The sequence below is a fragment of the Spinacia oleracea genome, chromosome 3, assembly GCF_020520425.1.
Source record: "Spinacia oleracea cultivar Varoflay chromosome 3, BTI_SOV_V1, whole genome shotgun sequence".
NCBI lineage: Eukaryota > Viridiplantae > Streptophyta > Magnoliopsida > Caryophyllales > Amaranthaceae > Spinacia > Spinacia oleracea.
In genome coordinates this window covers 674,203-698,699 of record NC_079489.1, presented here as the reverse complement: position 1 = coordinate 698,699, position 24,497 = coordinate 674,203, and the positions used below count along the sequence as shown (strand labels likewise).

The following is a 24,497-nucleotide window of genomic DNA, read 5'->3' as shown; positions in this document are numbered from 1 at the left end:
GCCCGCACCGAATTTTTGTGTTTGGATATGATTTGTGTGTTAAAGTTCAGTCCGGCCCGAGTTTTGATCACATCTAACCTCAAGAAAAGTTCGTGGGTGCGGGTATCTCAAGAAAACTTCCCGAATTCGTCTCTAAATAATGGATACGGTCAACCAATTTGGAGATACCGTTTTAGATGTTTTTTACCAATAATAATAATAATAATAATAATAATAAAAAAAAAAGTCTATCAAGGACTTCTCACTCCTCACTCCTCTCTCCTTCATCTTACTCCGGCTAAGTCTTCGACGTCTCCGTCACCGTCCCCGTCTCCGTCGCCGGCCCCGTCTCCGTCTCCATTACCGTCCCGTCCCCGTCCCCGTCTCCATTACCGTCCCGTCCCCGTCCCCGTATCCGTCCCGTCCCGTCCCCGTACCCATCTCCGTCCCTGTCCCCGTCTCCGTCTCTCGCCGGTGAGTAATTTCTCCTCTCTTACTCTAATTTCTAATTCCTTTCATCTTTCAACTCTTTTTCTCTCTGATTTCTTTTTGTGGATACGTATAACAAATCTATGTCACTCTATCATACAGTTGATTAATTTTTTTTCAATTTTTATGCTGATTTCCCAACATTTCAAAATTCGATTGCTTTGTGTGTTAGCTTCACTTACGTGTTCTTTCTGTGGTGCTAAATGATTGATTGTGTGACTGGAAAATATTTATTGGAAAAAAAAAATGAAATTATTGATTACAAAAATTGGTAATCTGAAAATTGGCAAGCTGAGTAGTGATTGATTAATTGAGAAAATGCAGTTGATTGATGTGAAATTACCTAATTACAGGTGGAATAATGAAATTACTGATTAAAATTGGCAGAAACTAGCAAGATGCAGTGGATTACAATTTACAAGTTGCTTAGTTCTTACAAATTACTGATTGCAAGTTCTTTGCATCACTTTATTTTAAAAAAAAGTTAATACCCAATTGACAAGTGAATCAACCAGGAAAGAAAGTTCATGGAATAATGAAATTACTGATTAAAATTGGCAGAAACTAGCAAGATGCCGTGGATTACAATTTACAAGTTGCTTAGATCTTACAAATTACTGATTACAAGTTCTCTGCATCACTTTTTTTTTTAAGTTAATACCCAATTGACGATATAATGGACTAAATCAGAATGGCTCTTAAAGCCTCTTCGCTTCCTTTCCATGAAGTAGAAGATGGCCCTCCCGTTGTCGTCCCGTTATCGCTTCTGGATCAATTGGAAACAACCCCTCTGCACTTGCAGGGGTAAGGTTGTGTACGTCCGACCCCCCTTACTCCGCTTCTTGCGGGAGCCTCTTGAAGGCAATGGGGTAAAACAACTAGGAAAGAAATAACCAATTTCATGGAATGGTGCTTATGACCACATGGGTGATTCACCAACACCCCAAATAAAAACAAAATATATACAAACTTGATATTCTTGCCTATTTTCCTTTGCTTTACACTATTCTTTTTCTAATTGACGACTTGCCAACTTTGAAATCCTGGCTCCGCCACTAACTGAGAGCCATCGAATTGATCCCAATGAGATAAATTGATCTTGTATTATCGTATAAGGAAATAGGGCAATCTTTAAGGGACTGACTAAAGTAAAATTTGGGGCAGACAAATAGGGATAGACCCAATTGTTCTTGCCAGTTTTTTACACTATTAAAAACTTGATGTTCTTGCCAATGACTGACTTCACAACTTTAAAATCCTTGTTCCGCCACTGCTTATGACCGACGATGACAGTAGAGCACTAACTAACAGAAAGCCGTCGAATGGGTCCCAATGAGAACAATTGATCGTATATTATTGCAACAAGCTTTAGTAATGCTGAAACTTTTGCATTATTGTACTATTGTTTAGGTGGAATATAGCAGAAGTTGCTGATCGTTATCTTTCACATCACAGGAAAAAAAATGGATATTGTTGGCACGTTGCTATCTGCTGCTCAAACTTTGCTAGCAGCACTGCAATGTTCGGAGTTGCAAGAGATTCTTTCAATCTTTGGCTACAAATCCCAACTTGATGATCTTCAACGCACCGTCTCTGCCATCAATGCTGTCCTTCTTGATGCAGAGGCCAAGCAGGAACTCTCCCATGAAGCAAAGCATTGGCTGGAGGAGCTTAAAGGCGCAGTCTTTGAAGCAGATGATCTGTTAGACGAGTTTGTTACTCTCGCTGAACAGAAGCAACTCATGGAGGCTGGTGGGAGTCTCTCTAAAAAGGTGTGCCGCTTCTTTTCTGATTCCAACCCATTAGGCTTTGCTTACAGGATGTCTAGAGGGGTTAAGAAAGTCAAGAAAAAGTTGGATGCTATTGCTTACAATACTCAGTTTAGCTTTAAGCTTGATCCCGAGCCTATACGGAAGAGAAGGCCCGAGACCTGTTCTTATGTGGATGCAGGTGAGATCATTGGAAGAAAGGGTGACTTGGAGAACATTGTTGGTATGATGCTTGATTCTGATGTGCAACGCGATGTATCTGTTCTCACAATTGTCGGAATTGGGGGGTTGGGAAAAACAGCACTTGCTCAACTTGTGCATAACGATCCAAGGGTTAAAACTGCATTTCCGTTGAGGTTGTGGACTTGTGTCTCTGATCAAGATCAGAAGCAACTAGATGTAAAAGAAATTCTTGGTAAGATTTTGGCTTCAGCTACTGGCCAATCTCATGAGAACTCCACCAAGGACCAGGTACAAAAACAACTACGTGATGCACTAGCAGGCAAGAAATACTTGCTTGTTTTAGACGATGTATGGTCTGAGAAGCGTGATCAGTGGCTTGCCCTGGCAGGTTTCTTAACTGGAGGTGAACGAGGAAGCTGGATTGTGGTTACAACGCGTTCACTAGGGACAGCTGGATTAATAGATGGTGGTGTAACATACGAGCTCCAAGGCTTGTCCGAGGAGAATTCTTGGTGCTTATTTGAAAGGATGGCTTTTGGATTACAATTGCCTAACCCTCCTGAAGACATGGTCAAGATTGGACAAGATATTGTTAAAGGATGTGCTCGAGTCCCTCTTGCTATAAGAGTGGTAGGAAGTCTCTTATATGGTCAAGATATGAGTAAGTGGCTATCATTTCGAGAAATCGGATTAGCCAACCTCAGAGAGAGCCAGAATGATATCATGCCTATATTGAAGCTGAGTTATCATAATCTCGAGTCTCCACTGAAAAGTTGCTTCAGTTATTGTGCGTTGTTTCCTAAGGATTATGAGATAGAGAAGGAGATGATAATAAGGATTTGGATGGCACAAGGTTATATTGTCCCTCTAGATGAAGGTCAAAGCATTGAAGATGCTGGTGAGGAATATTTTTCAATTTTGTTGCGAAGATGCTTTTTCCAAGACGTAGACAAAGACGGAGATGGTGATATTTGTTTCTTTAAAATTCATGATCTCATGCACGACATTGCTCAATCGGTAACCAAAAAGGAAATATGTACAGCTGGCAACATGGATAATAAAGTTCGCCATATGTCTGTTACTAATTGGGAAGTTGCAGGAAACTCGTTACATAAGAGAAATCAGACCCATATTCGAACTTTTCTTTGTGTCAGCGACTACTGGAATCGTGTTCAGATCGAGAAGTTGTCCTGGGAGGTATTATTAGCTAATTGCACTGGATCTGGCTAATTCAACTATCAAAGTACTTCCAGAATCAATATGCGAACTGTTGCATTTGAGGTACTTAGATCTCTCACTTAACGACAGACTAAAAGTGCTTCCTAAGTCAATGACTAAGCTATATAATTTACAAACTTTAAAGTTATATAATTGCTCTGAATTGGAAGAGTTGCCAAAAGATTTGAGCAGAATGGTGAAGCTGAGGGTCTTGTCTATGTTTGGTTGCAGCAAACTAACTTGTATGCCGAAGGGGATGAGTAAATTGACTTGCCTTCGCAGTTTAAGTACTTTTATAGTGGGTAGTGAAGGAAGTTGTTCAAGTTCGAAGCAGTGGTTTGATGGGCTGAAAGATCTAAAGGCTCTAAACAACCTGAAAGGTGTTCTTGACATTAAATTTCAGTGGCCTAAAAACACTACAAATGTTGTTAACTTGGACATAGAAACTGAAGGATTATATCTAAGGAATAAGGAACATCTCCAGGGCCTTAAGTTTGATTTTCTTCACCGCAAGGTTGATGGAGATGTGGATACCAAGGAAGCGAGAAGATTGATGGAAGAGCTGCAACCACATTCTAAGCTCAAGGAGTTAACGGTGAGGAGGTACAGTGGTGTAAGAATGCCTAGTTGGACAACCCTTCTCCCAAATCTTGTTTTTCTTGCTCTTCAAAATTGTGAGGAATTGGGGTACCTTCCATGTCTCGGAAACTTGCGGCATCTCAAACACCTCAAACTTGAGGGTTTGGAAAAGTTGGAGTACATAGGAATTAGTCCATCAGTATTGGGAAGTGCTGAAGGTGTTCCATTTTTTGCCTCCCTCGAATACCTTGAGTTAAGTTGTTTGCCAAAGTTGAAAGGGTGGGCAGGAGTAGGCGCGGGGGATGATCTTCTGTTCCTTGATGATTGTGAAAACATACAATTGCAATTACGACTATGTCTTTCTCAATTGAAGGTGCTGCTAATAGAAGTGTGCCCGGAGTTGACATGTATGCCACCCTGTCCTGGGTTGAAATACCTACAGTTAAGGAAATTCAATAGAAGGCTGCGAATAATAAACACTTCGTCCATGTTCTGTCATGACATATCTTGCCCATCTCCATCGCGGTCATTGTTTGATCCTGAAAATTCGAGGAGTAATAGACAATGGACTGTAGATATAGACGACGTGGCGTGGTTAAATTCACTACCCATTGAGGCTTTTCAGGGTCTTGAAAGACTGGCTATAAAGGGGCAATTAGATGAAGCCATTGGGGAGGCGGTGGAGAGCTTGGAAGAAGTCAAGGAGGTGTTTAGCAACTGTTCGTCTTCTCTGCAAGACTTGGATATTATTGGCTTCGACAAACTAAGGAGTATGCCTGGAGCATTGGAGCATCTCACTGCCTTAAAGAAGTTGACAATATGGAACTGTCCTAATGTGAGGCTATCAGAAGAAAGAGAGGATGGCACGCCATGGCGATCCCTTCACCACTCTCTCATCTCCTTGGGATTTGTGAATCTCCCACAGCTAGTGAATCTTCCCATTTGGATGCAATCCTTGGCCGCCCTCGAAAAGCTACATATAGAGGACTGCAAAACACTGGAATCAATGCCGAGTTGGATGTCGAAACTCACTTCTCTCAGCACACTTCGTCTATTGGAATGTTCAGATAGCCTGAAAAAAAGATGTCAAAAAGATCCTCCTGGGGAGGATTGGCCCTACATTCAACACATCAAGGAAATTGACGTTAGAGAGGATCGTTGTTGACTTACCTCACAACTACTGTCAACTGATCTACTTGTGCAGGATTGCTGCTATGTCCTGTAACGCGGCATTCAGGTATTCAGGATTGCTGCCTTTTCTTGATCTAGTCGTGCTTGTTTGAGATGATTCTTCACAACTTAGTGTTATAAAGATCATAAATCACCTTAAACTGTACCTGTTTTGACTTTTGAGTTGTCAGCCTTGATTGAACTTTGTTTTAAATTGTGTTAATTTCAAGAAAATCAAGGATGGTATCATAGAACTGAAATCCTGGAATCATAATGAACTAAGTTTCTGTTCTTGGTCTGTTCTTAGTTTCTTAACAAGTGTTGCATATATTTCTTTAAAATTTTGGGTCTATGCAAGTTTCAAGAGGACGATTGAAGTTGTATACGATCAAATATATAATAATTATTCACAGATTTTGTAAGAGGGTTATGGAGCTCTATCAACAAGACAATATACATACTCACATTTGCTTGGATGTCTTACAAAAATGCAGGGTGTTACGCCGGTGTTTCCAAGAGTTTAGAATCAGTCACATCCCAAGGGAGGCGAATCATTCAGGTATTCTAGATTGGTCTTCTCGTGCTAATTTTAGACGATTCTTCACATTTTTGGTGTTATAAAGATCATAAATCACTAGAAATTGTACTTGTTTTGAGTTGTCAAACTCTATTAAACTTTATTTTAAATTGTGTTATCTTTAAGAAAGTCAAACATGAACCATAGAACTGAAATCCTGATATCATAATGAACAAGATTTTGCAAATTGAGCTTCTGTTCTTGGTCTACTCTTACCAAAGTGTTGCATATACTTCTTTAAAATTGTAATTGTCTATGCAAGTTTCAAGAGGAAAACCGAAGTTATATCAACTCTTAGACTTCTTGAGTGGTATATATTAATTTAACTTTGGGATAAAGGAAGAATTTACTCACTACTCTTTGCTTTTGAGAATGCATCAAAATTTCTGTAAATAAAACTGAAGTATGGGAACTATTTGACTTAATGTCTGTTGTTTACTTTCTCCCTTTGAATGCCTTTCTTGTTTTTCCGAGAGACACAAATGAGTTTCCCATATTCTTACTTCCTCGAATTGAAAGGGGGTAAAAGTTTCCTAGTAGCTGAATCTGTGCCATGAATCCTTACCCTTATAGAGGTCGATCTGTTTGTAGCAGATGGAGTGATGTATGCAAAAGATGTTCATGTTATCATCCAATTTTGTACATCTGTTCATTTCACAGCTTTCATCTATGATTCTGCTCATGGCAATTTTCTTTCCCTTTCTTCTGACATTTGAATTAGGTTCCGTTTGGTTTGGTGTAAAACGTTTTCATGGAATTCGATTTTCCGCTTTTAAAATCATTTTACCTTGTTTGGTTTGGCAAGAGATGAAAAACAAATTTCCATAACTATCTCAAAGGTGGAAAAACCTTTTCCATTTGAAAGGGAGGGAAACCACTTTTCCACATTTCCTCCTTTCTTCTTTACCTCCCTCTCCCTTCTTCCCCTCAATTTTCTCTCATTTTCTTTTAAGAAACCAAACAAAGGAAAACTAGTAGTTTGGAATTGTGTTTTCCCTTTGAAAAATGTTTTCCATGGAAAATCATTTTTCACTGAAAACGTTTTACACCAAACAGAGCCTAATGTCTGTTGTTTACTTTCTCCCCTTGAATGCCTTTTCTTGTTTTTTCCGAGAGACCCTTATAGAGGTCTGCCTTTTCTTGTTTTTTCCTAGAGACCCTTATAGAGGTCTGCCTTTTCTTGTTTTTTCCTAGAGACCCTTATAGAGGTCTGTCTGTTTTTGAGCTCCATCTGTGAAGGCATTCAGGTTGATATCTTCTTCCATTATAAGCATGCTCATGCCATTTTTCTTTTCGCCACTTTCTTCTAACATTTGAATTAATGGTTTAATTCTTCCCATTTATTTGCAGTTTCCTGCTGATTTACAGGCAAATATATTCAAAAGATTTTGAAGATGAAGCTCAAAAACTGCATTGTAGCAACCAATATCAGACATTTCTGATTGATGATGGTATCCTTTATGTTATTGACACTGGTTTACAGTAAAATGAAGGTCTACCATCCAAGAATGAGTTAACGGATGATCTTCAACTGCTTGTCTGAATGAAATGCTTACCAGTCTTGAGATTCAAAGGGCGATTGTGGATATTGTGGTGAATTAATTATGTTTTTCGACTGGAAATTATGTGTTTTGACTGGAAATTATGTTTGGAACTGGAAATTCTAGTTTTAGTGTGTTGATGTATGCCATGTATAATTTTTTCTATGGATGAATTATGAAAAAATGGGATGGGAGAATTATATACACAAGTTTCAGTGTTGAAGGTGTATGGAAAACGAAATCATTGCAGTTTTAGTGGTTATTGGTTTTTCATTTCAGTTTTGTGAAAATGGGTGTATTTTTTTTGATTAAACACTTCACCTAAACATTATTTTGTTTTATTTTTTTATTAAAAAAAATTAGAAAAAAGAAACGACAATGTCGACCACACACTTAATTTACAGGGAATTGAAGCTCCAGTTTTGATGTTTTTCATGATTTGTGGACTTGCATTGTGTGTAGGTCACATTTTCAAAATTGTTGACCCAGCCCGGCCCAACCCGACACCTAATAAGTTGGCTTGATGTGAATTGGGTCCGTTCAAGGCCCATCAAAACGGGAGTTGGGTCTGTTCACACCTAAAGATGGCGTAAAACACGACTCGACATGAACACGAAGTCGTGGCCGGGCTTGGGCCGATTTTTTTAGGTAACAACACGACAAGACAAGGCATGACTCGACTCGATCTGGCACGATAAAACACGTTGAATTTAATAAAATTAGGCTTAGGCACGATGGCCTGATCCAGCCCGGTACGAAAGCCCGTGGCCAGGGCCGGGTCTGGACCGGTTTTGAACTTTTCAGCCCGGTTCGGCCCACGGCATCTTTATTCACACCATCACTCCACCGTAATTATTACTTGGACTCATAAATAGTTGCATAATTGTATTAATTAGGTGGGGATATATGTCTTAATCTATTATTCCTTTGACTCACATCTTAATATCTAATCCTAAGTTCCTAATATAATGATCGTGCCTTTTATTTATGTAAATTATAAGGTTTGCCATGATTGGTGACCCTCTTGTTTTGTGTATCATCTTGATTGACAGTTGCCATTCTTGATGTTAACTACTCATTTCATGGATTATTTCCACGTTATCCTGTATATAATGGGTGTATTGTATATTGATAAATCATATATTTATACAAGTATGTTTGTAGAGTTACAGAGTATTTGTTTTTGCAACAGAGTAAAATAATTTAAGAAGATTTGCAGCGGAGTAAAATGACGTACTTGAGGTTTTCTAAGGGGTGAAACCGTAGGACTTTCCTAAATGAATCATAAACTTGCTCTTGTTTTGAGTGACAAAATGGAGAATCCATAGGTGTCTATTTGGTTGCGACATGACAAAACTTAACATATTATGTCAACAATTTGTCACAATCATAAATAGAAATATTATTGTTTTAATAAATTTTGGTCAGAAAATCACAAGGTACGCGTTTAGTGACGAAAGTATAGAATAAAAGAAGCCCGAACGCCAATGACTTCTATTATGCACTACTCGTATCTTATTTATATATATTTTGAAAGGTTAAACTCCATATCTCTTATAACTATTGAATTAGGAATAGTTTCATATTTACGGATATATTCCCAAAACAATGTATTACTTATAAGTTGTTATTTCGTTATAACTCTACCTACAAAATAGCGTAACGAACTAACGACTCAACAAGGGTGGTAAATATTAAACTAACCACTGCTGTAAAAAAAACTAATTGGGCGAATAAGATAAAGCGTAACGGTAAAAATTAAAGAAATTTAATATTTCTTTTATAACACCCATCAAAAATCATCAAAATCAGACAAAGAACACACGAGAATATAGGGTTAATTTGTTGAGATTCAAATAAAATAAATAATTGAGAAATTTTGCGAAATTTCCCCAATTTACCAACACATAATTATTACTCCATGCTGTAATAATCTCACATGACACAATTTGATGCAAAAATTAGAAAGAAAAGAAAACCCAGATAGTTTTTTCGACATGCTCAGAAAATTCCTTCACGTCCAACCTTATGAGCTCAAATTCCCATGTAAGTTCCACCATTTTTCTCTCTCCTCCAACCCTTTTCTATTTCTTCGCATAATCGTATTTACTTACATTGTTGTTGTGTTGTTCTGCATTGCAATTTTGTTGTTGTTTCATTTTTTTTTTTACAGTTCAATTGAATAAGTTGAGCATAGTTTGGGTGGAATTGACCAACAAAATCGATCATGATGTTGTTTTCAAGGTACCCTTTTCGTTACATTTGGGAACCCAGTTTTTGGTTTTTCTCAATTTGTGTTTTGTGTTGTTTAAATTAATTGATTTTGTGAAATTTCAAGGTTAAAACAACACATCCCAAGAAATATTGTGTTCGACCTAATGTGGGTTTGATCTCTCCTGGCTCAACCTGTGTTATTAAAGGTGATTTCTCTATTTTTGGCTAGTTTATGCAAATTCTGGGTTGTTTTTTGTCTAAATTTTTTCGAGAGTGCCCATTATACACCCGAGTGTACTCCTATAGAAACACCCAAAGCTATTTTGTGTTCGCCTTGCTAGGTGCCTAGGTACACCCGGGTTTGTAATGGATTATGCAAAACTATACAAGTTCCAAGTATTCAAGTGCTTAAAAGCTAAAAATAGCAATGGAATTGTTATTGGTATTTAACGAGAGTGTCCAATATACACGCGAGTATGCTTACTACTTAGCTCTAGGAACACCAAAAGCTATGTTGTGTTAGCCTAGCTCTAGGTATACCCGAGTTTATAATGGATTATTCAAAACTATACAAGTTCCAAGTATTAGCAATGGAACTGTAATTGGTATTTAACGAGAGTGTCCATTATACACCCGAGTATGCTTACTACTTAGCTCTAGGAACACCAAAAGCTATGTTGTGTTCGCCTAGCTCTAGGTACACCCGGGTTTATAATAGATTATGCAAAACTATACAAGTTCCAAGTATTCAAGTGCTTAAAAGCTAAAATTAGCAATGAAACTGTTATTGGTTACTTATTTGATGTTGACATTGATTGTTGTTTAGTTAGCATGCAAGGTCAAAAGGATTTTCCTGTTGCTTTGCCAAAAGACAAGTTTCTGGTCCAAAGTATGATAGCACCAGATGGGATGAGTGTTGAAGATATAACCTCTGAAATGGTATGATTCAATTCTTCTTAGGTCTATGAATTGTTTGTTAAGGATTATGCTGAAAAAAGGGAGGAAAAGGGTGTTGGTAATTTTTTTTTCCAGTTAGTGGTGAATGTGTCTATGTCTGTCATTGTAGTTCAGAAAAGAGAAAGACAGAGATGTTGAGGAACTAAGGTTGAGGGTTTCCTTTGTTACTGCGGACCCACCATCTCCTATTCCCGAAGTTTCAGAAGAAGACTTTTCTCCTGAAGCACCCGAGCTAGAGAATCTGGATCACAAGAATCATTTAATGGCATTATTTGATGCTGTAAGTGCTTGTTTCTGATGTTAGGATTCATTTAAAAATGCTACTTTCTTGTGTGTTTTTGGTATGTTTGGGAAGGCTCTCTTACAAGCATTGGTAATTTAACTATGTGTTTCAGGCAACGATTGCACGTGAGTTCCAAGATCAACTCTTCAAGGTTTGAGATCTTGCCACAGTTTTTAATGTTCAATGCTAGAAAATTTCTTGTTTGAAGCTGTAAAACATCACACATTATCAGTTCATAAGATTCTCTTAGGGGATGTTTGGTTGCATGTAAATAGAGGGGGAGGTGCGAGTTCCTAGGAAGTGTATACCTAGCCACTTGTTTGGTTGACATGAAAGGGAAGTAATGGGGAATTCGAACTTCCTTGGGAAGTGGCTTACCTACTCTCCCCTTGGTAAGTCATACTTCCCATGTCAATTCCCATCAATTATATTGAATTCCCAAGTTCAACCAAACATAATCAAACTATTTCCCAAGAAAGTAACAAGGGAATTAACTTCCTATGAAATGGAACTTCCCATGGGAAGTTACCACCCAAGTGAACCAAACAAGCACGTAGTATTTGATTATTGCTTATCATCATTGCCATTAACTTCTACTTGTCAGTCGGAGTAAATGAAGGCCTGTTATCCTAGTGCTAATTTTTTTTCTCCTTAAATTTTTACAAAGGATGAAAGGCTAGATAGATGTTTAGCTGCTGCTTCGTTCAGTCCACCATATGCACTGTCATTCTAACTAATGAAGCAATGCATGAAAGCAATGCATGATTAATGTTATTGTTGTATCTAATCAGGGACTAAACACTGACATAGAGGATGAAGAGCAAATTTTCGAGGTGATTGATTACTTTTACTTGTTGTCTTGCATTTCTTAGTTAATGCTCATGATGTAAAACTCAATTAGTGGTATACTAGGACTCCTAAGTTAATTGTGCATTTCAGACTTATAGTTTTTTTTGTTTCCGAACTTCACATTTTTGATAAATTTAGTATTGCATCATGTATGTCACTGCAGTAATCATTCTCTGGTGCGTGTTTCAGGAGTCAGAATCCACATTTGAACCTGAAGGGCAGATTTCTCAGGTACAATATTTTGCGCAATCTAGAAACTTAACTCTGCATTTGGAAGTTGCTTTTTACATTTATAATAATTTCTTTTTGTCATAAGCATTGAACTTCAAACCATGGTTTATGCATTTCTTGAAAAATAGGAAGTAATTGACATGTTTGATGATCAGTTTCATATTCATGGTTAAGAAATGACTGTAAGGTCTTTTTGCTCATAAACTGAAAGGTAATTTTTCAGGCTAGCTTAAGCTAAAAGAAGTCACATTTAGACAATTAGACTTAATGAAATGATAGCTGTGAGTCTGGTAAACTAATCTATAAAATTCTTTTCCCAGCTGAAGTTGATATCATATTGTACTGCAAATCCTTTGCAATCAGGGCGCAGCCAGAAAATTCCCGAGCACAAAAAATAAATGGAAAATATTTCCTGTCAGAAGTGCACTGCTAGCATATAAAGACAGGCCCGACCCGACCCGTGCACAAAAACCCGGCCTGGCCCGAGCATGAGGTTGTGGGCCGTGCCTGGGACGTAACGCTCATGCTACTTATATAGTTATATCATTCCCATTCCCTTGCACTGATTTCGGCCATAGACTGGCATTATGACTTGAATGTTTGCTCTTTCATTTCTTACCATCTAATTCAATAGTTATCAAATTATTTGACCAGTATTACTTTTCAGGACTGGGATCGGGTTTCTCAGCTAATAGATGAGAGGTCTTTCTTGATGCTAGAAAATCAGGAGCTGCAGTATGAAGTGGTTTGTTCTGAAACTACCCTTTTCTCCCTCTTTCTCTGTTTTAATCTATTTCATCATCCCAATAATTCCATCTATCAGAATTAAACCTAATTTTGTAAGCAGGGCTTCCAATTCGACTAACTGGGCATTTGGTATGTGGGAATGGGAAATAGGGGAATTAAGAGTGGGAATTGGATTGGGAATTGTTATTGGGGAATTCGCCGAAATATTGATAATCCCTTGATTGGTATGTTGGAGGGAATAAGTTGAGAATAAATATATATTTACAAAAATATTTTTGTTTATTCATCTTCTCCTCTTTCGTTATTGGCAATATTGTTATTTTACAATTTTCACAATTCCCACCGTCCCCCTAGGTAATAAAAAACCAAGGGAATTGATAACTTTATTTCCCATTCCCTACAATATTTCCCACTAAACAAACACCCCCATAAAGGAATGCCACATCTGTTAAAAAAACCAGGCTCAATTTCTAAGTTCTTTCTGTGATTTGCAACTTTTTGAAAACGAGCATTCGTAAAATTTTAAGTTTCTTGTGCCTATCTGTGCTGTCAAGTAGATTCTTCTGAAACTTCGATGAAATAGATATAATCAAGAACCTCTTTGCAGATTTCTAATGAAAATTCCTTCCAGAAAAAACACATGTTATATATTGTTGCCCTAATATTTTTATTGTGTATAACAGGACATGGTAAGGAGGCAAATCTTCAAGAGTTCTAGCTATGGTCGTAACGCAATGACTCTGGTGCTATTAGCCAGTTTACTTGGCTTTGTCTTCGGGTATGTGATCGAGTACCCTTCTGCAGTTCCATAGTATTGTGTAAACAAGCAACCACTTGTGTCGATTAAATCGTACTGATGTAGCTTAGCTTGTATTTACAAAAGATTGAAATCCTCCTCCAAAAAGATTCTCTCTAATTGTAAGTTTGTAACTCTCTTGTTACTTCTCTTATTCCAATTGTAAATCCAATGTTGCATTCTGATTTTTACTTATCCGAACTTAACTGAACTTATTAGAACTTGTCAAAATCTTATTTTATTTACAAATTGTACTTGAGTTACCCTTATTTTTCCCGAACTTTTCTTATCTGAACTGAACTTGTTTGTATCCTTTAAACAGCAAAAAGTTATCATTTACATTCAGACAAGAACATTGGCAAAAAAAACAACACATGAAAAGAAAAACATCATACTATATTATAAATGAGAAATCATTTTTTACATTTTTGTTCCAATCCCTAAATAGGTAAACTTAATAGTATTTTTTATTTAAGTAGGATTAAAAATCATATCAGGTGAATAATAATCTGGGAAATCAGAAAAACCTGCCATCAAAGAAATCATCCCCAACCCCATTAAACCAACCCAGAAAACCAACCTGAAACAACAATGAGGATTATTAGTCTCATAATCATCATCTTCATCATCATAAACCTTCTTTGCTTTCTTTCTCTTCTTTTCCTTTTGATCAATTACCCTGAATTTTTCCACCTCTGCACGAATCCCTTCGAACTTCTCTGCATTTTCTACCGGCTTTTCTGCATCATCTTCTTCATCATCATCTTTAACCATTTCTTTAACAGGAATGAAATTCTCTACATTTTCTACTTGTTTTTCTGTATCTTCTTCATCTTCATCTTCATCATCTTTAACCATTTCCATAACAGGAATGAAGTTCTCTGCATTTTCTACTGGTTTTTCTGTATAACCTTCATCATCATCATCATCATCTTTGTCGTGAATTTCTTCAAAATCCATCAATCTGTTTTCTTGATCACAGTCATCATCAAACAAAGAATTCTCATACACTTTGAACCCCGCCGTACGGAATCCTTCGTCCTCTTCATGTTCGTGATCAGGTTTGTGTACTTCTTCATCACCGGACACCGTGAATGAGGTGGCGGGTTGATCACCGGAAACCGTGAATGATGTGGCAAGTTGCCATTTGTTAAGAACAGACTGGATAGCCATTACCCGGTGAGCGACCCGCTCCAGGTGATGCGTGTCGTCCGGGCCTAAACCCGGGTTTGAATTCGAGGCGATTTCAGCAGTAAGAATTTTGTTGATGAAGTTAAATTCCTTTTTGATTTCTTCAGGAACAAAGTCATAGGGTGTTGTTGTTTCGGGTTTTCGTGACCCGGAAATTATAGGGTTGATTTTCGACTCGAGGTTTTCGATTTTCTTGTCCAACACTGAGTATCCTCTCTTCTTCTCCATATTGTGTTTTCCCCCTCAGTTGTTCTGTTGCTCTGTTTATCCAAAAGGTGGTTAATATATGAATTGGTTGGCGGTTAAAGTGACGGTTGAGAATTTAGTATTTTTGGCGCCAAATTTGGTAACTGCCGTCTTCAATTGTGGGCCGTTGATGGTATAAAAGTCTTGGGCTTAATGGAGTGGGGCCCAGCCCAAATATTATACACGAGTATAAACTAAAAGGGTACTCGTTTAGTTCGAAATTAATAATCACACTTTTAATGGTTTAGTTCGAAATTAATAATCACACTTTTAGTTGAAAAGAACGATTCTGTTAGTATAACTGAAAAAACTGAAAAGATAGTGTATACCTGTTATACCCAAACACGTGCCACCATAGATTGGGAAGAACCCTGCAAAATAATACAATAATCATCGCTATGATTTCTCTCACCAATTGTATCTTACGTCAGATTTTCTAGTTAGGCTTTAAACCCTTTTTATAGGCTAAACTAGAAACCGAGTAAATAATGATAGGGATTTATTAAAATACCAAAATATATCCAGTTTCCTAATTACAATTTGGCTAAACTAGAAACTGCCTAAATAATTACTGGGAGTTACTACATACCAAAAAAAATATATCTACTTTCCTAATTACATTTTGCATTACACTAGAAAACCTTTAGCTAAACTAGAAACCGACTAAATCAATAATTAAATATAGTATGTAATACATACCAAAATATATCTAGTTTCCTAATTACAATTTGCATTAAGCCAGGAAACCATTTATGGCAACTATAAACCCGACTAAATAATTATAGAAATTTATTGCATACCAAAACCTATCTAGTTTCCTAATTACAATTTGCACTAAATTAGGAAACTAAACTAGAGATTGTTGGATGACCGAACTAATTGCTTTCCAACGTGAGATTTTCATTGGAAACAATCCTTGGTAGCTGTTTTGGCATGTAATTAATTGTGGGACTTCACCTTCAATCTCCGACACGAGCCCTTTTCGGTTTAATTAAGTTGCGTTTAATTCCTAACATGTATAAACCTGTAACCAATGGTGCAAATACGGTCCTGTTAGTAAAACTAAAAATACCGGAAAAAAGAAAAAAAATTGATCATTCGATTCTAAACTGAAAATCTGTTTCGGACATAACTTCGGTTTGTCCTCTTGAAACTTGCATAGACAATTAAAATTTTGAAGAAGTTTGGTAAGAATAGACCAAGAACAGAAACTCAATTTGCAAAATCTTGTTCATTTGTGATCAGGATTTCAGTTCTATGGTTCCTTTCTTGATTTTCTTAAAAATAACACAATTTAAAGCAAGTTAATCAAGTTTTGGACAACTCAAAAAAAGTACAAATTCAAGTGATTTATGATCAAATTAGCACCAAAAATGTGAAGAATCGTCTTAAATTAGCACGAAAGAAGACCAATCTAGAATACCTGAATGATTCGCGTCCCTTGGGATGTGACTGATTCTAACCATTTGGAAACACTGGCGTAACACCCTGCATGTTTTGTAAGATATCAAAAAATGATAATTATTATATCTCTGTTTCGTATACAACTTCATTCGTCCTCTTGAAACTTGCATAGACCCAAAAATTTAAAGAAATATATGCAACACTTGTTAAGAAACTAAGAATAGACCAAGAATAGAAACTTAATTTGCAAAACCGTGTTCATTATGATATCAGGATTTCAGTTCTATGATTCCATCCTTTATTTTCTTAAAACTAACACAATTTAAAGCAAAGTTTAATTGAGTTTGACAACTCAAAACAAGTACAATTTCTAGTGATGTATGATCTTTATAACACCAAAAATGTGAAGAATCGTCTCAAATTAGCACAAAAAAAGACCAATCTAGAATACCTGAATGCTGCATTATAGGAAAGAGCAGCAATCCTCGATCTTTTTTATGTCCCTGATGTGCTGAATGTAGGGCCAATCCTCCCCAGGGGGGTCTTTTTGACATCTTTCTCCAGGCTTTCTGAACAATGCCAAAGATCGAGTCTGCTGAGAGAGGTGAGTTTCGACATCCAATTCGGGATTGATTCCATTGTTTTGCATTTGTCTATACGTAGGTATTCGAGGGCGGCCAAGGATTGCATCCAATTGGGAAGACTCGCTAGCTGTGGGAGACTCTCAAATCTCAAGGAGCGGAGGGAGTGGTGAAGAGATCGCCATGGTGCATCCTCTCTCTCTTCTGATAGCCTCACATTAGGACAGTAGATTATCGGTAACTCCTTTAAAGCAATGAGATGCTCCAATCCTCCAGACATACTCCTTAGTTTGTTGCAGCTAATAATTTCCAATGTTTGCAGAGAAGACGAGCAATTTCTGAACACATCCTCAACTTCTTCCAAGCTCTCCAACGCCTCTCCAATGCTTTCATCTAATTGCCCCTGGCGTATAGTCAGGCTTTTAAGACCCTGAAAAGCCTCCATAGGCAGTGAATTTAACCACGCCACATTGTCTATACTTACCTTCCTTAATGTAGGAACAGGAACAATAATACTATTACTACTCGATTTTTCATGATCACACAATGACTTCGATGGAGATGGGCAAGATAGGTCATGACAGAACACAGACGAGCGAGGAACCTCTCCTAATTTCTCATATTTTTTGAAACAAGTTTTTATCATTTGCAGCCTTTTATTGAATTTCCCTAAATATAGGTCCTCCAAACCAGGACAGGATGGCATACACATCAACTTCGGGCACAGATCTATTATCAGATTCTTCAATTGGGAAAGACATAGTCGCAATTGCAATTGTATGTTTTCACACTCATCAAGGAACAGAAGATCATCTCCCGCGCCTACCCCTGCCCACCCTTTAAACTTTGGCAAATATCTTAAGTCAAGGGTTTTGAGGGAGACAAAAAATGATATGCCTTCAGCACACCCCAATCCCGGTGTTGAATTGAAAACTGATGGACTAATTTCTATGTACTCTAAATTTGTCAAACCCTCAAGTGCGAGGTATTTGAGATGGCACAAGTTTCCCAAACATGGAAGGTACCCCAACTCCTCACAATCTAAAAGATGAACATGAACAAGATTTGGAAGAAGAGTAGTCCAACTAGGCATTTTGATACCACGGTACCTCATCACCAATAGCTCCTTGAGCTTAGAATGCGGTCGCAGCTCTTCCATTAATCTTCTTCCTTCCTCAGTATCCACATCTCCATCGACCTTGCTGTAACAGAAATCAAACCAAAGGCTCTTAAGAGGTTCTTTATTCCTTAGGTATAATCCTCCAGTTCTTCTGTCTACGTTAACAACATTTGTAGCATTTTTAGGCCACTGAAATTTAATGTTAAGATCACCTTTCAGGTTGTTTAGAGCCTCTAGATCTTTCAGCCCATCAAACCACTGCTTCGAACTTGAACAATTCCCTTCACTACCCACTATAAAATTGCTTAGACTGCGAAGGCGAGTCAATTTACCCATCCCCTTCGGCATACAAGTTATTCTATCGCAACCCGACATAGACAAGGCCCTCAGCTTCACCAGCCTGCTCAAATCTTTTGGCAACTCTTTCAATTCAGAACATCTATCTAACATTAAGGTTTGTAAATTGTATAGTTTTGTAATTGACTTAGGAAGCACTTCTAACCTTCCGTTCCCTGAGAGATCTAAATACCTCAAATGCAACAGTTGGCCTATTGATTCTGGAAATATTTTGATATATAAACGAGTCAGATCCAATGCCCTTAGGCGCGTGCAATTAGCTAATAATGCTTCCACGGAGAACCTCTCCATCGGAACAATTTGACGCCAGCGGCCGACACAAAGATAAGTTCGAATATGGGTCTTATCACTCTTATGTAACGAGTTTCCTGCAATTCCGCTTCTGCTTCTAGTAACAGACAGATGACGAAGTTTATTATCCATGTTGCCGCCTAAGGTATTTGCTGCACAGATTTCTTTTTTGGTTACAGATTGCGCAATGTCGTGCATGAGATCATGTATCTTAAAACTCCAAATATCACCATTTATGTCTTTGTTTACGTCTTGGAAAAAACATCTTCGCAACAAAATTGAAATATATTCCTCACCAGCATCTTCTATGCTTTGACCATCATCGAAAGGGATAATATAGCCTTGTGACATCCAAAGGCTTATTACCATATCCTTGTATATCCGGTGATCCTTAGGAAACAACGCACAATAACTGAAGCAACTTTTCAGTGGAGACTCGAGATTATGATAACTCAGCTTCAATACAGGCATGATGTCATTCTGGCTCTCTCTGAGGTTGGCTAAACCAAAATCTCGAAATGATTGCCACTTACTCATGTCTTGACCATATAAGAGACTTCCTACCACTCTTATAGCAAGAGGGACTCGAGCACATCCTTTAACAATCTCTAGTCCAATCTTGACCATGTCTTCAAGAGGGTTAGACGACTGTAATCCAAAAGCCATCCTTTCAAATAAGCACCAAGAATTCTCCTCTGACAAGCCTTGAAGCTTGTATGTTATACCATTATCTATAATTCCAGCTGTCCCTAGTGAACGCGTTGTTACCACAATCCAGCTTCCTCGTTCACCTCCAGTTAAGAAACCTGCCAGGGCAAGCCACTGATCACGCTTCTCAGACCATACGTCGTCTAAAACAAGCAAGTATTTCTTGCCTGCCAGTGCATCGCGTAGTTGTTTTTGTACCTGATCCTTGGTGGAGTTTCCTTGAGATTGTCCAGTAGCTGAAGCCAAAATCTTACCAAGAATTTCTTTTACATCTAATTGCTTCTGATCTTGATCAGAGACACAAGTCCACAACCTCAACGGAAAAGCAGTTTTAACCCTTGGATCGTTATGCACAAGTTGAGCAAGAGCTGTTTTGCCCAACCCGCCAATTCCCACAATCGTGAGAACAGATACATCGCGTTGCACGTCAGAATCGAGCATCATACCAACAATGTTCTCCAAGTCACCCTTTCTTCCAATGATCTCACCTGCATCCACATAAGAACAGGTCTCGGGCCTTATCTTCCGTATAGGCTCGGGATCAAGCCTAAAGCTAAACTGAGTATTGTAAGCAATAGCATCCAGTTTCTTCTTGATCTTCTTAACCCCTCTAGACATCCTGTAAGCGACGCCTAGTTGGTTGGAATCAGAAAAGAAACGACACACCTTTCTAGAGAGACTCCCACCAGCCTCCATGAGTTGCTTCTGCTCGGCGAGAGTAACAAACTCGTCTAACAGATCATCTGCTTCAAAGACCGCAGCTCTAAGCTCCTCCAGCCAATGCTTTGCTTCATGGGAGAGTTCCTGCTTGGCCTCTGCATCAAGAAGGACAGCATTGATGGCAGAGACGGTGCGTTGGAGATCATCAAGTTGGGATTTGTAGCCAAAGATTGAAAGAATTTCTTGCAGCTCCGAACATTGCAGCGCTGCTAGCAGAGTTTGAGCAGTACATAGCGTTGTGCCAACAATATCCATTTTTTTGTGGTGTGATTAAAATCAGAGGATGTGAATGAACAAGATAATTATCAGCAACTTCTGCTATATTCCACTTAAACAGTAGTACAATAATGCAAAAGTTTCAGCATTATTAAAGCTTGTTGCAATAATACAAGATCAATTTGTCTCATTAGGACCAATTCAATCGCTATATGTTAAGTCATAAGCAGTTTAGGGCCAGGGTAAAATCATAGAAGGAAAATCAAGTTTTATGAAGTTTTTGTTTTTATTTGGGGTCTCGGTGGACCCATACTCAACGTGGCTGGCCCACTGGTCATAAGCATGGTGAACTTGGATATTTCTTTCCTGGTTGTTTCACTCGTCAATTGGGTACTAACTTAATACTAGAACAATGTATGAGAAACATGGAAAGGACTAACCACATACCGACTACCGCATGTGTACAACTGTAGAACCAATGACCAGAGGATGTGAATGGACAAGATAATAGTCAGCAATTTCTGCTTTATTCCATCTAAACCATAGTACAATAATGCAAAAGTTCCGCATTATTTAAGCTTGTTGCGATAATACAAGATCAATTTGTCTCGTTGGGACCATTTCGATGGCTTCCTGTTAGGTAGTGTTGTATTGTCATCATCAGTCATTAAGTAGTGGCGGATCCAGGATTTTAAAGTTGGGTTCAGTCAATTAGTAAAATAATAGTGTAAATTGTAAAGCGAAGGGATATTGACAAGAACTTCAAGTTTGTATAGTTTTTGTTTTTATTTGGGGTGTCGGTCGACCACCCATGACTTAACGTGGTCATAAGCACCATTCCGTGAACTTGGTTATTTATTTCATGGTTGTTTCACTCGTCAATTGAGTACTCCCTCTATCCTTATTTGTTTGCCCCATATTTGATTTAAGTCTGTCACCTAAAGATTACCCTATTTCCTTATATAGTAATAGGTCACCACCATTTACACCATTTCTTTGCAAAAAAATTCCCTAACCCTTAATAGCACATACATTTGGGCAAAAGTATTAACTTTAACAAAAAAAAGGAAAGTGATGCAGTAAGTTGCAAGACCTAAGCAACTTGTAAACTGTAATCTATTAATTCTTGTAAGCATAACTTCACATCCACTACATTTTTTTCTAGTTTCTGCCAATTTAAATAATCAGTAATTTCATTATTCCACTTGTAATCAGTACTTTCACATCAATCAACTGCATTTTCCCAACTAAATGACTAATCAACTTGCCAATTTACGGATTACCAATTTTTGTAATCAATAATTTCATTTTTCCAATTAATATTTTCCAATCACACAACCAATAATTTATCACCACAGCAACACACAGCACTACAGCAGATCAGCAGTGAATGAACAAAATTTGGGGAAATCAGTATAAAGAAATTGAAATTTTGAAAATTTAACCGACTATATACTCGATTCAATTATCGTTCCAATTTCATGAAAAAAAAAGTTGGAAAAGAAGGATTAAATGGGCGAAAAGGAATTAGTGAGAAAAGGAGTAGAAAGATCAAGGAATTAGAATTGAGAGACAAAGACGATAAATTACTCACAGGCGGGAGACAGAGACGTCGATGACCTCGCCGGAGTACGTCGAATACCTCACCGGAGTACGTCGAAGACCTCGCCGGAGTGAGCTGAAGGGAGTCTTGGGAGAGGTGTGAGAAGTACTGATGAGATTCAAAAATAGTACTTGTACATTTTTTTTGGACAAAAACGTACCCGAAGTGTTTAACCCGTACCCGTTTTTTGAGACGAATTCGAGACGTTTCCTTGAGGTAATCGTATCTCGCAAGGTACTCGGCACGTAGGAATGATAATGGTGAGATCCGATCCGATCCGATTTTACGGACTTTGTATCTGACCCACTTTTATTTGGACTCGGAATTTTTTTATTTATGGATTATATTAGTGTCGAAAAGTTTGACTCGGTGTCGGGTCGGATTGAGTTAGGATGAAAGAAGATTATCCTAATTTGTTTGGCAACTTTTGTGATAATACCGTCTTAACGAAAAGATTGTTTTGATTGCTTAACTAATTGGTTCTATTGTCTAACTAATTGGTTTCAGTGCTTAACTAATTGTGGTTCTATTGCTCAACTATTGGTTCCATTGCTTAACTAATTGGTTATATTGCTTAACTTATATGACACCAATGCGGTCTTTTGTGTAAGACCGACTTAATGTAAAAGTTTGTAATTGCCGTTCATCTGTCATCGATGATGCTACGACGACGACAAAACACGAAGGTTACAAAATGAAAAAGGCTTATAGATCATCTATGGACTACAATACTACATAATTAACTTATTTTGAGCTACGTCGGCGAATCTCATTATCCTTATACACCGGTCTTTGTAAAATTGTAATTGTCCAAATCTCTTCTCGATTCTACATAACGTAAATTAGATGATTCTTCTCGAGAAAAGGGTCTCCTAGCCTACTCGTATTTTTCTTACCGTTTCATACAAAAAAGTTTCATTACACTTGTACATCATATAAAACAAAACTGTCATTTCATGATTATATGAAACAAAAAAAATTAATGGAAGAGGGAAAATTAGGAAGAAGAAGTTGATGATCTTAATTATGAGAAGGCGGTCGAGATCTCGCCTTAGGGTAATCTGAGTAAATCCAAGGATGTTGATCATGGTGTTTGTTAATTGCTTCTCTTCTATGTGTTTTTGACCTTTGATGAAGATTTGTAACTTCATGATCCAGCCTATTAGTTGCACTAATATCTCTTTGTTTGTCAATAATAATAGTAGTCAATTTCTCCTTAAATCTCTCTATTACCTGCAAAAAATTGTTTAATGGTTAATTATAATTTTTTCTGCGCGCGAATGAGCTACAAGGACATTATAAATTACAACATAGACGGATTCACAAATCTTAAAATGGCAATGCAAATGTTTTTGAAATTCAATAATATATGAAGTATATTTTTACATGCAAAAGTGTAAGAATATTTTTTTTCCGCTTTCCTCCTATAAAATTACCTAAACTTAGGTTTCTAAACTTACACAGGTGGTCACGCTCCATGTGGGAGTTGGAAATTCGATTCTTATACAAGCTTTTAAAATGATATTTGAATGTCATTTCTTAAAGATTTTACCAACTAAACAGAAAACCTTTTTTAAAATTTCATTTACATGCTTTATAATTATTGTCAAAATTATTGATTCAAGTACTTAATTAATAACAAATGAGAATGGAGTTAAGAGATTAATGGAGCAAGATGAACACAAACCTTAAGTGATCGGCAAATCGAAACTTCGGTATTAAATCCGAAACGACGAGCTTTACACGAGCTAATCAAGAGAAACAAGACCAAAATGATAACAATAAGTTTAATTGCCATGAAGATTAAGCTAATTAACACAAATGTGTATAATAAGTTATACGAAGTACTATGAATTATGAAGATATGAAAAGTGTGTATATATATATATATACGTAAGCAAAGATTAACAACCATATAATATATATTAGTATTACCAAATAATTTAATTATAATTTATAATGTTCCAAATTGTAGGGTTCGATGAAGAACAAAAGGAGCACATTAAGTGTGGATGTTGTCGTTGTGTTGAGTTTGTGAATTGCAAATGAGAACATGAAATAATATTTTGGTAGTATTCAAATTCAATAAAACGTGGTTCCCAATGGGTTATGTCAATGGCGGAGCCAGGAATTCAACATTGGGTTTACTATTATATATAACTGTTCTTAAAAAAAAGGTATGGTACGTAATTACGTATTAGGTTTCGAACCTTAAACCAAGGAATATACATGAAAATAAACTAGAAATAACCATTGAGACAAGTAGCATTTACTCATTTAGTGATATATTTTAGTATTTACTATTATATATAACTGTTCTTAAAAATTGTTGGGGGGCGACCACCCCCACCCGCCCCCCCCCCCCCTATCTCCGCCTCTGGTTATGTTGAGATTGATTACGATGACAACATTAAAATTCGAAGTTTTAGTTTAATCGGATTTTTTGTGTGTGAATTAGTCCTAATAAACAATACAATT

General features: G+C 37.3%; 2 protein-coding genes and 1 pseudogene across 3 annotated transcripts; 2 read left to right on the top strand and 1 right to left on the bottom strand.

The window, feature by feature from the left end:
* Positions 1-190: 190 nt before the first annotated feature.
* LOC110782369 (putative disease resistance protein RGA1) lies at positions 191-7,778 on the top strand (annotated as a pseudogene).
* Positions 7,779-9,313: 1,535 nt separating this feature from the next.
* On the top strand, positions 9,314-13,858 carry LOC110782260 (vesicle-associated protein 1-3). 2 transcript variants are annotated; one of them, XM_021986377.2, is made up of 10 exons: positions 9,317-9,551; positions 9,679-9,749; positions 9,844-9,925; positions 10,546-10,658; positions 10,786-10,956; positions 11,072-11,110; positions 11,751-11,792; positions 11,998-12,039; positions 12,707-12,784; positions 13,470-13,858. In XM_021986377.2, exons 1-10 carry the CDS (start codon positions 9,458-9,460, stop codon positions 13,596-13,598), a joined length of 861 nt encoding a protein of 286 aa, XP_021842069.2. In that variant the 5' UTR covers positions 9,317-9,457; the 3' UTR covers positions 13,599-13,858. The 2 variants fall into 2 exon arrangements, with proteins under 2 accessions (XP_056694181.1, XP_021842069.2); XM_056838203.1 differs by lacking the exons at positions 12,707-12,784; positions 13,470-13,858 and adding an exon at positions 12,360-12,698 and having other exon boundaries at positions 9,314-9,551.
* Positions 13,859-15,667: 1,809 nt separating this feature from the next.
* Positions 15,668-22,004, bottom strand: LOC110782368 (disease resistance protein RGA2). The gene is made up of 3 exons (XM_056838202.1): positions 16,875-22,004; positions 16,443-16,507; positions 15,668-16,043 (listed from the first exon to the last, which is right to left on the bottom strand). Exon 1 carries the CDS (start codon positions 20,453-20,455, stop codon positions 16,919-16,921), a length of 3,537 nt encoding a protein of 1,178 aa, XP_056694180.1. The 5' UTR covers positions 20,456-22,004; the 3' UTR covers positions 15,668-16,043; positions 16,443-16,507; positions 16,875-16,918.
* Between the last annotated feature and the right edge of the window lie 2,493 nt (positions 22,005-24,497).

What these genes read in the sequence shown, in the direction of transcription:
- LOC110782260 (XM_021986377.2), top strand. Translation starts at nt 9,458, where the DNA reads ATGCAAAAATTAGAAAGAAAAGAAAACCCAGATAGTTTTTTCGACATG. An exon ending in TTATGAGCTCAAATTCCCAT is followed by an intron (nt 9,552 to 9,678) that starts GTAAGTTCCACC and finishes TTTTTTTTACAG; the next exon opens with TTCAATTGAATAAGTTGAGC. An exon ending in ATCATGATGTTGTTTTCAAG is followed by an intron (nt 9,750 to 9,843) that starts GTACCCTTTTCG and finishes TGAAATTTCAAG; the next exon opens with GTTAAAACAACACATCCCAA.
- LOC110782368 (XM_056838202.1), bottom strand. Translation starts at nt 20,455, where the DNA reads ATGGATATTGTTGGCACAACGCTATGTACTGCTCAAACTCTGCTAGCA.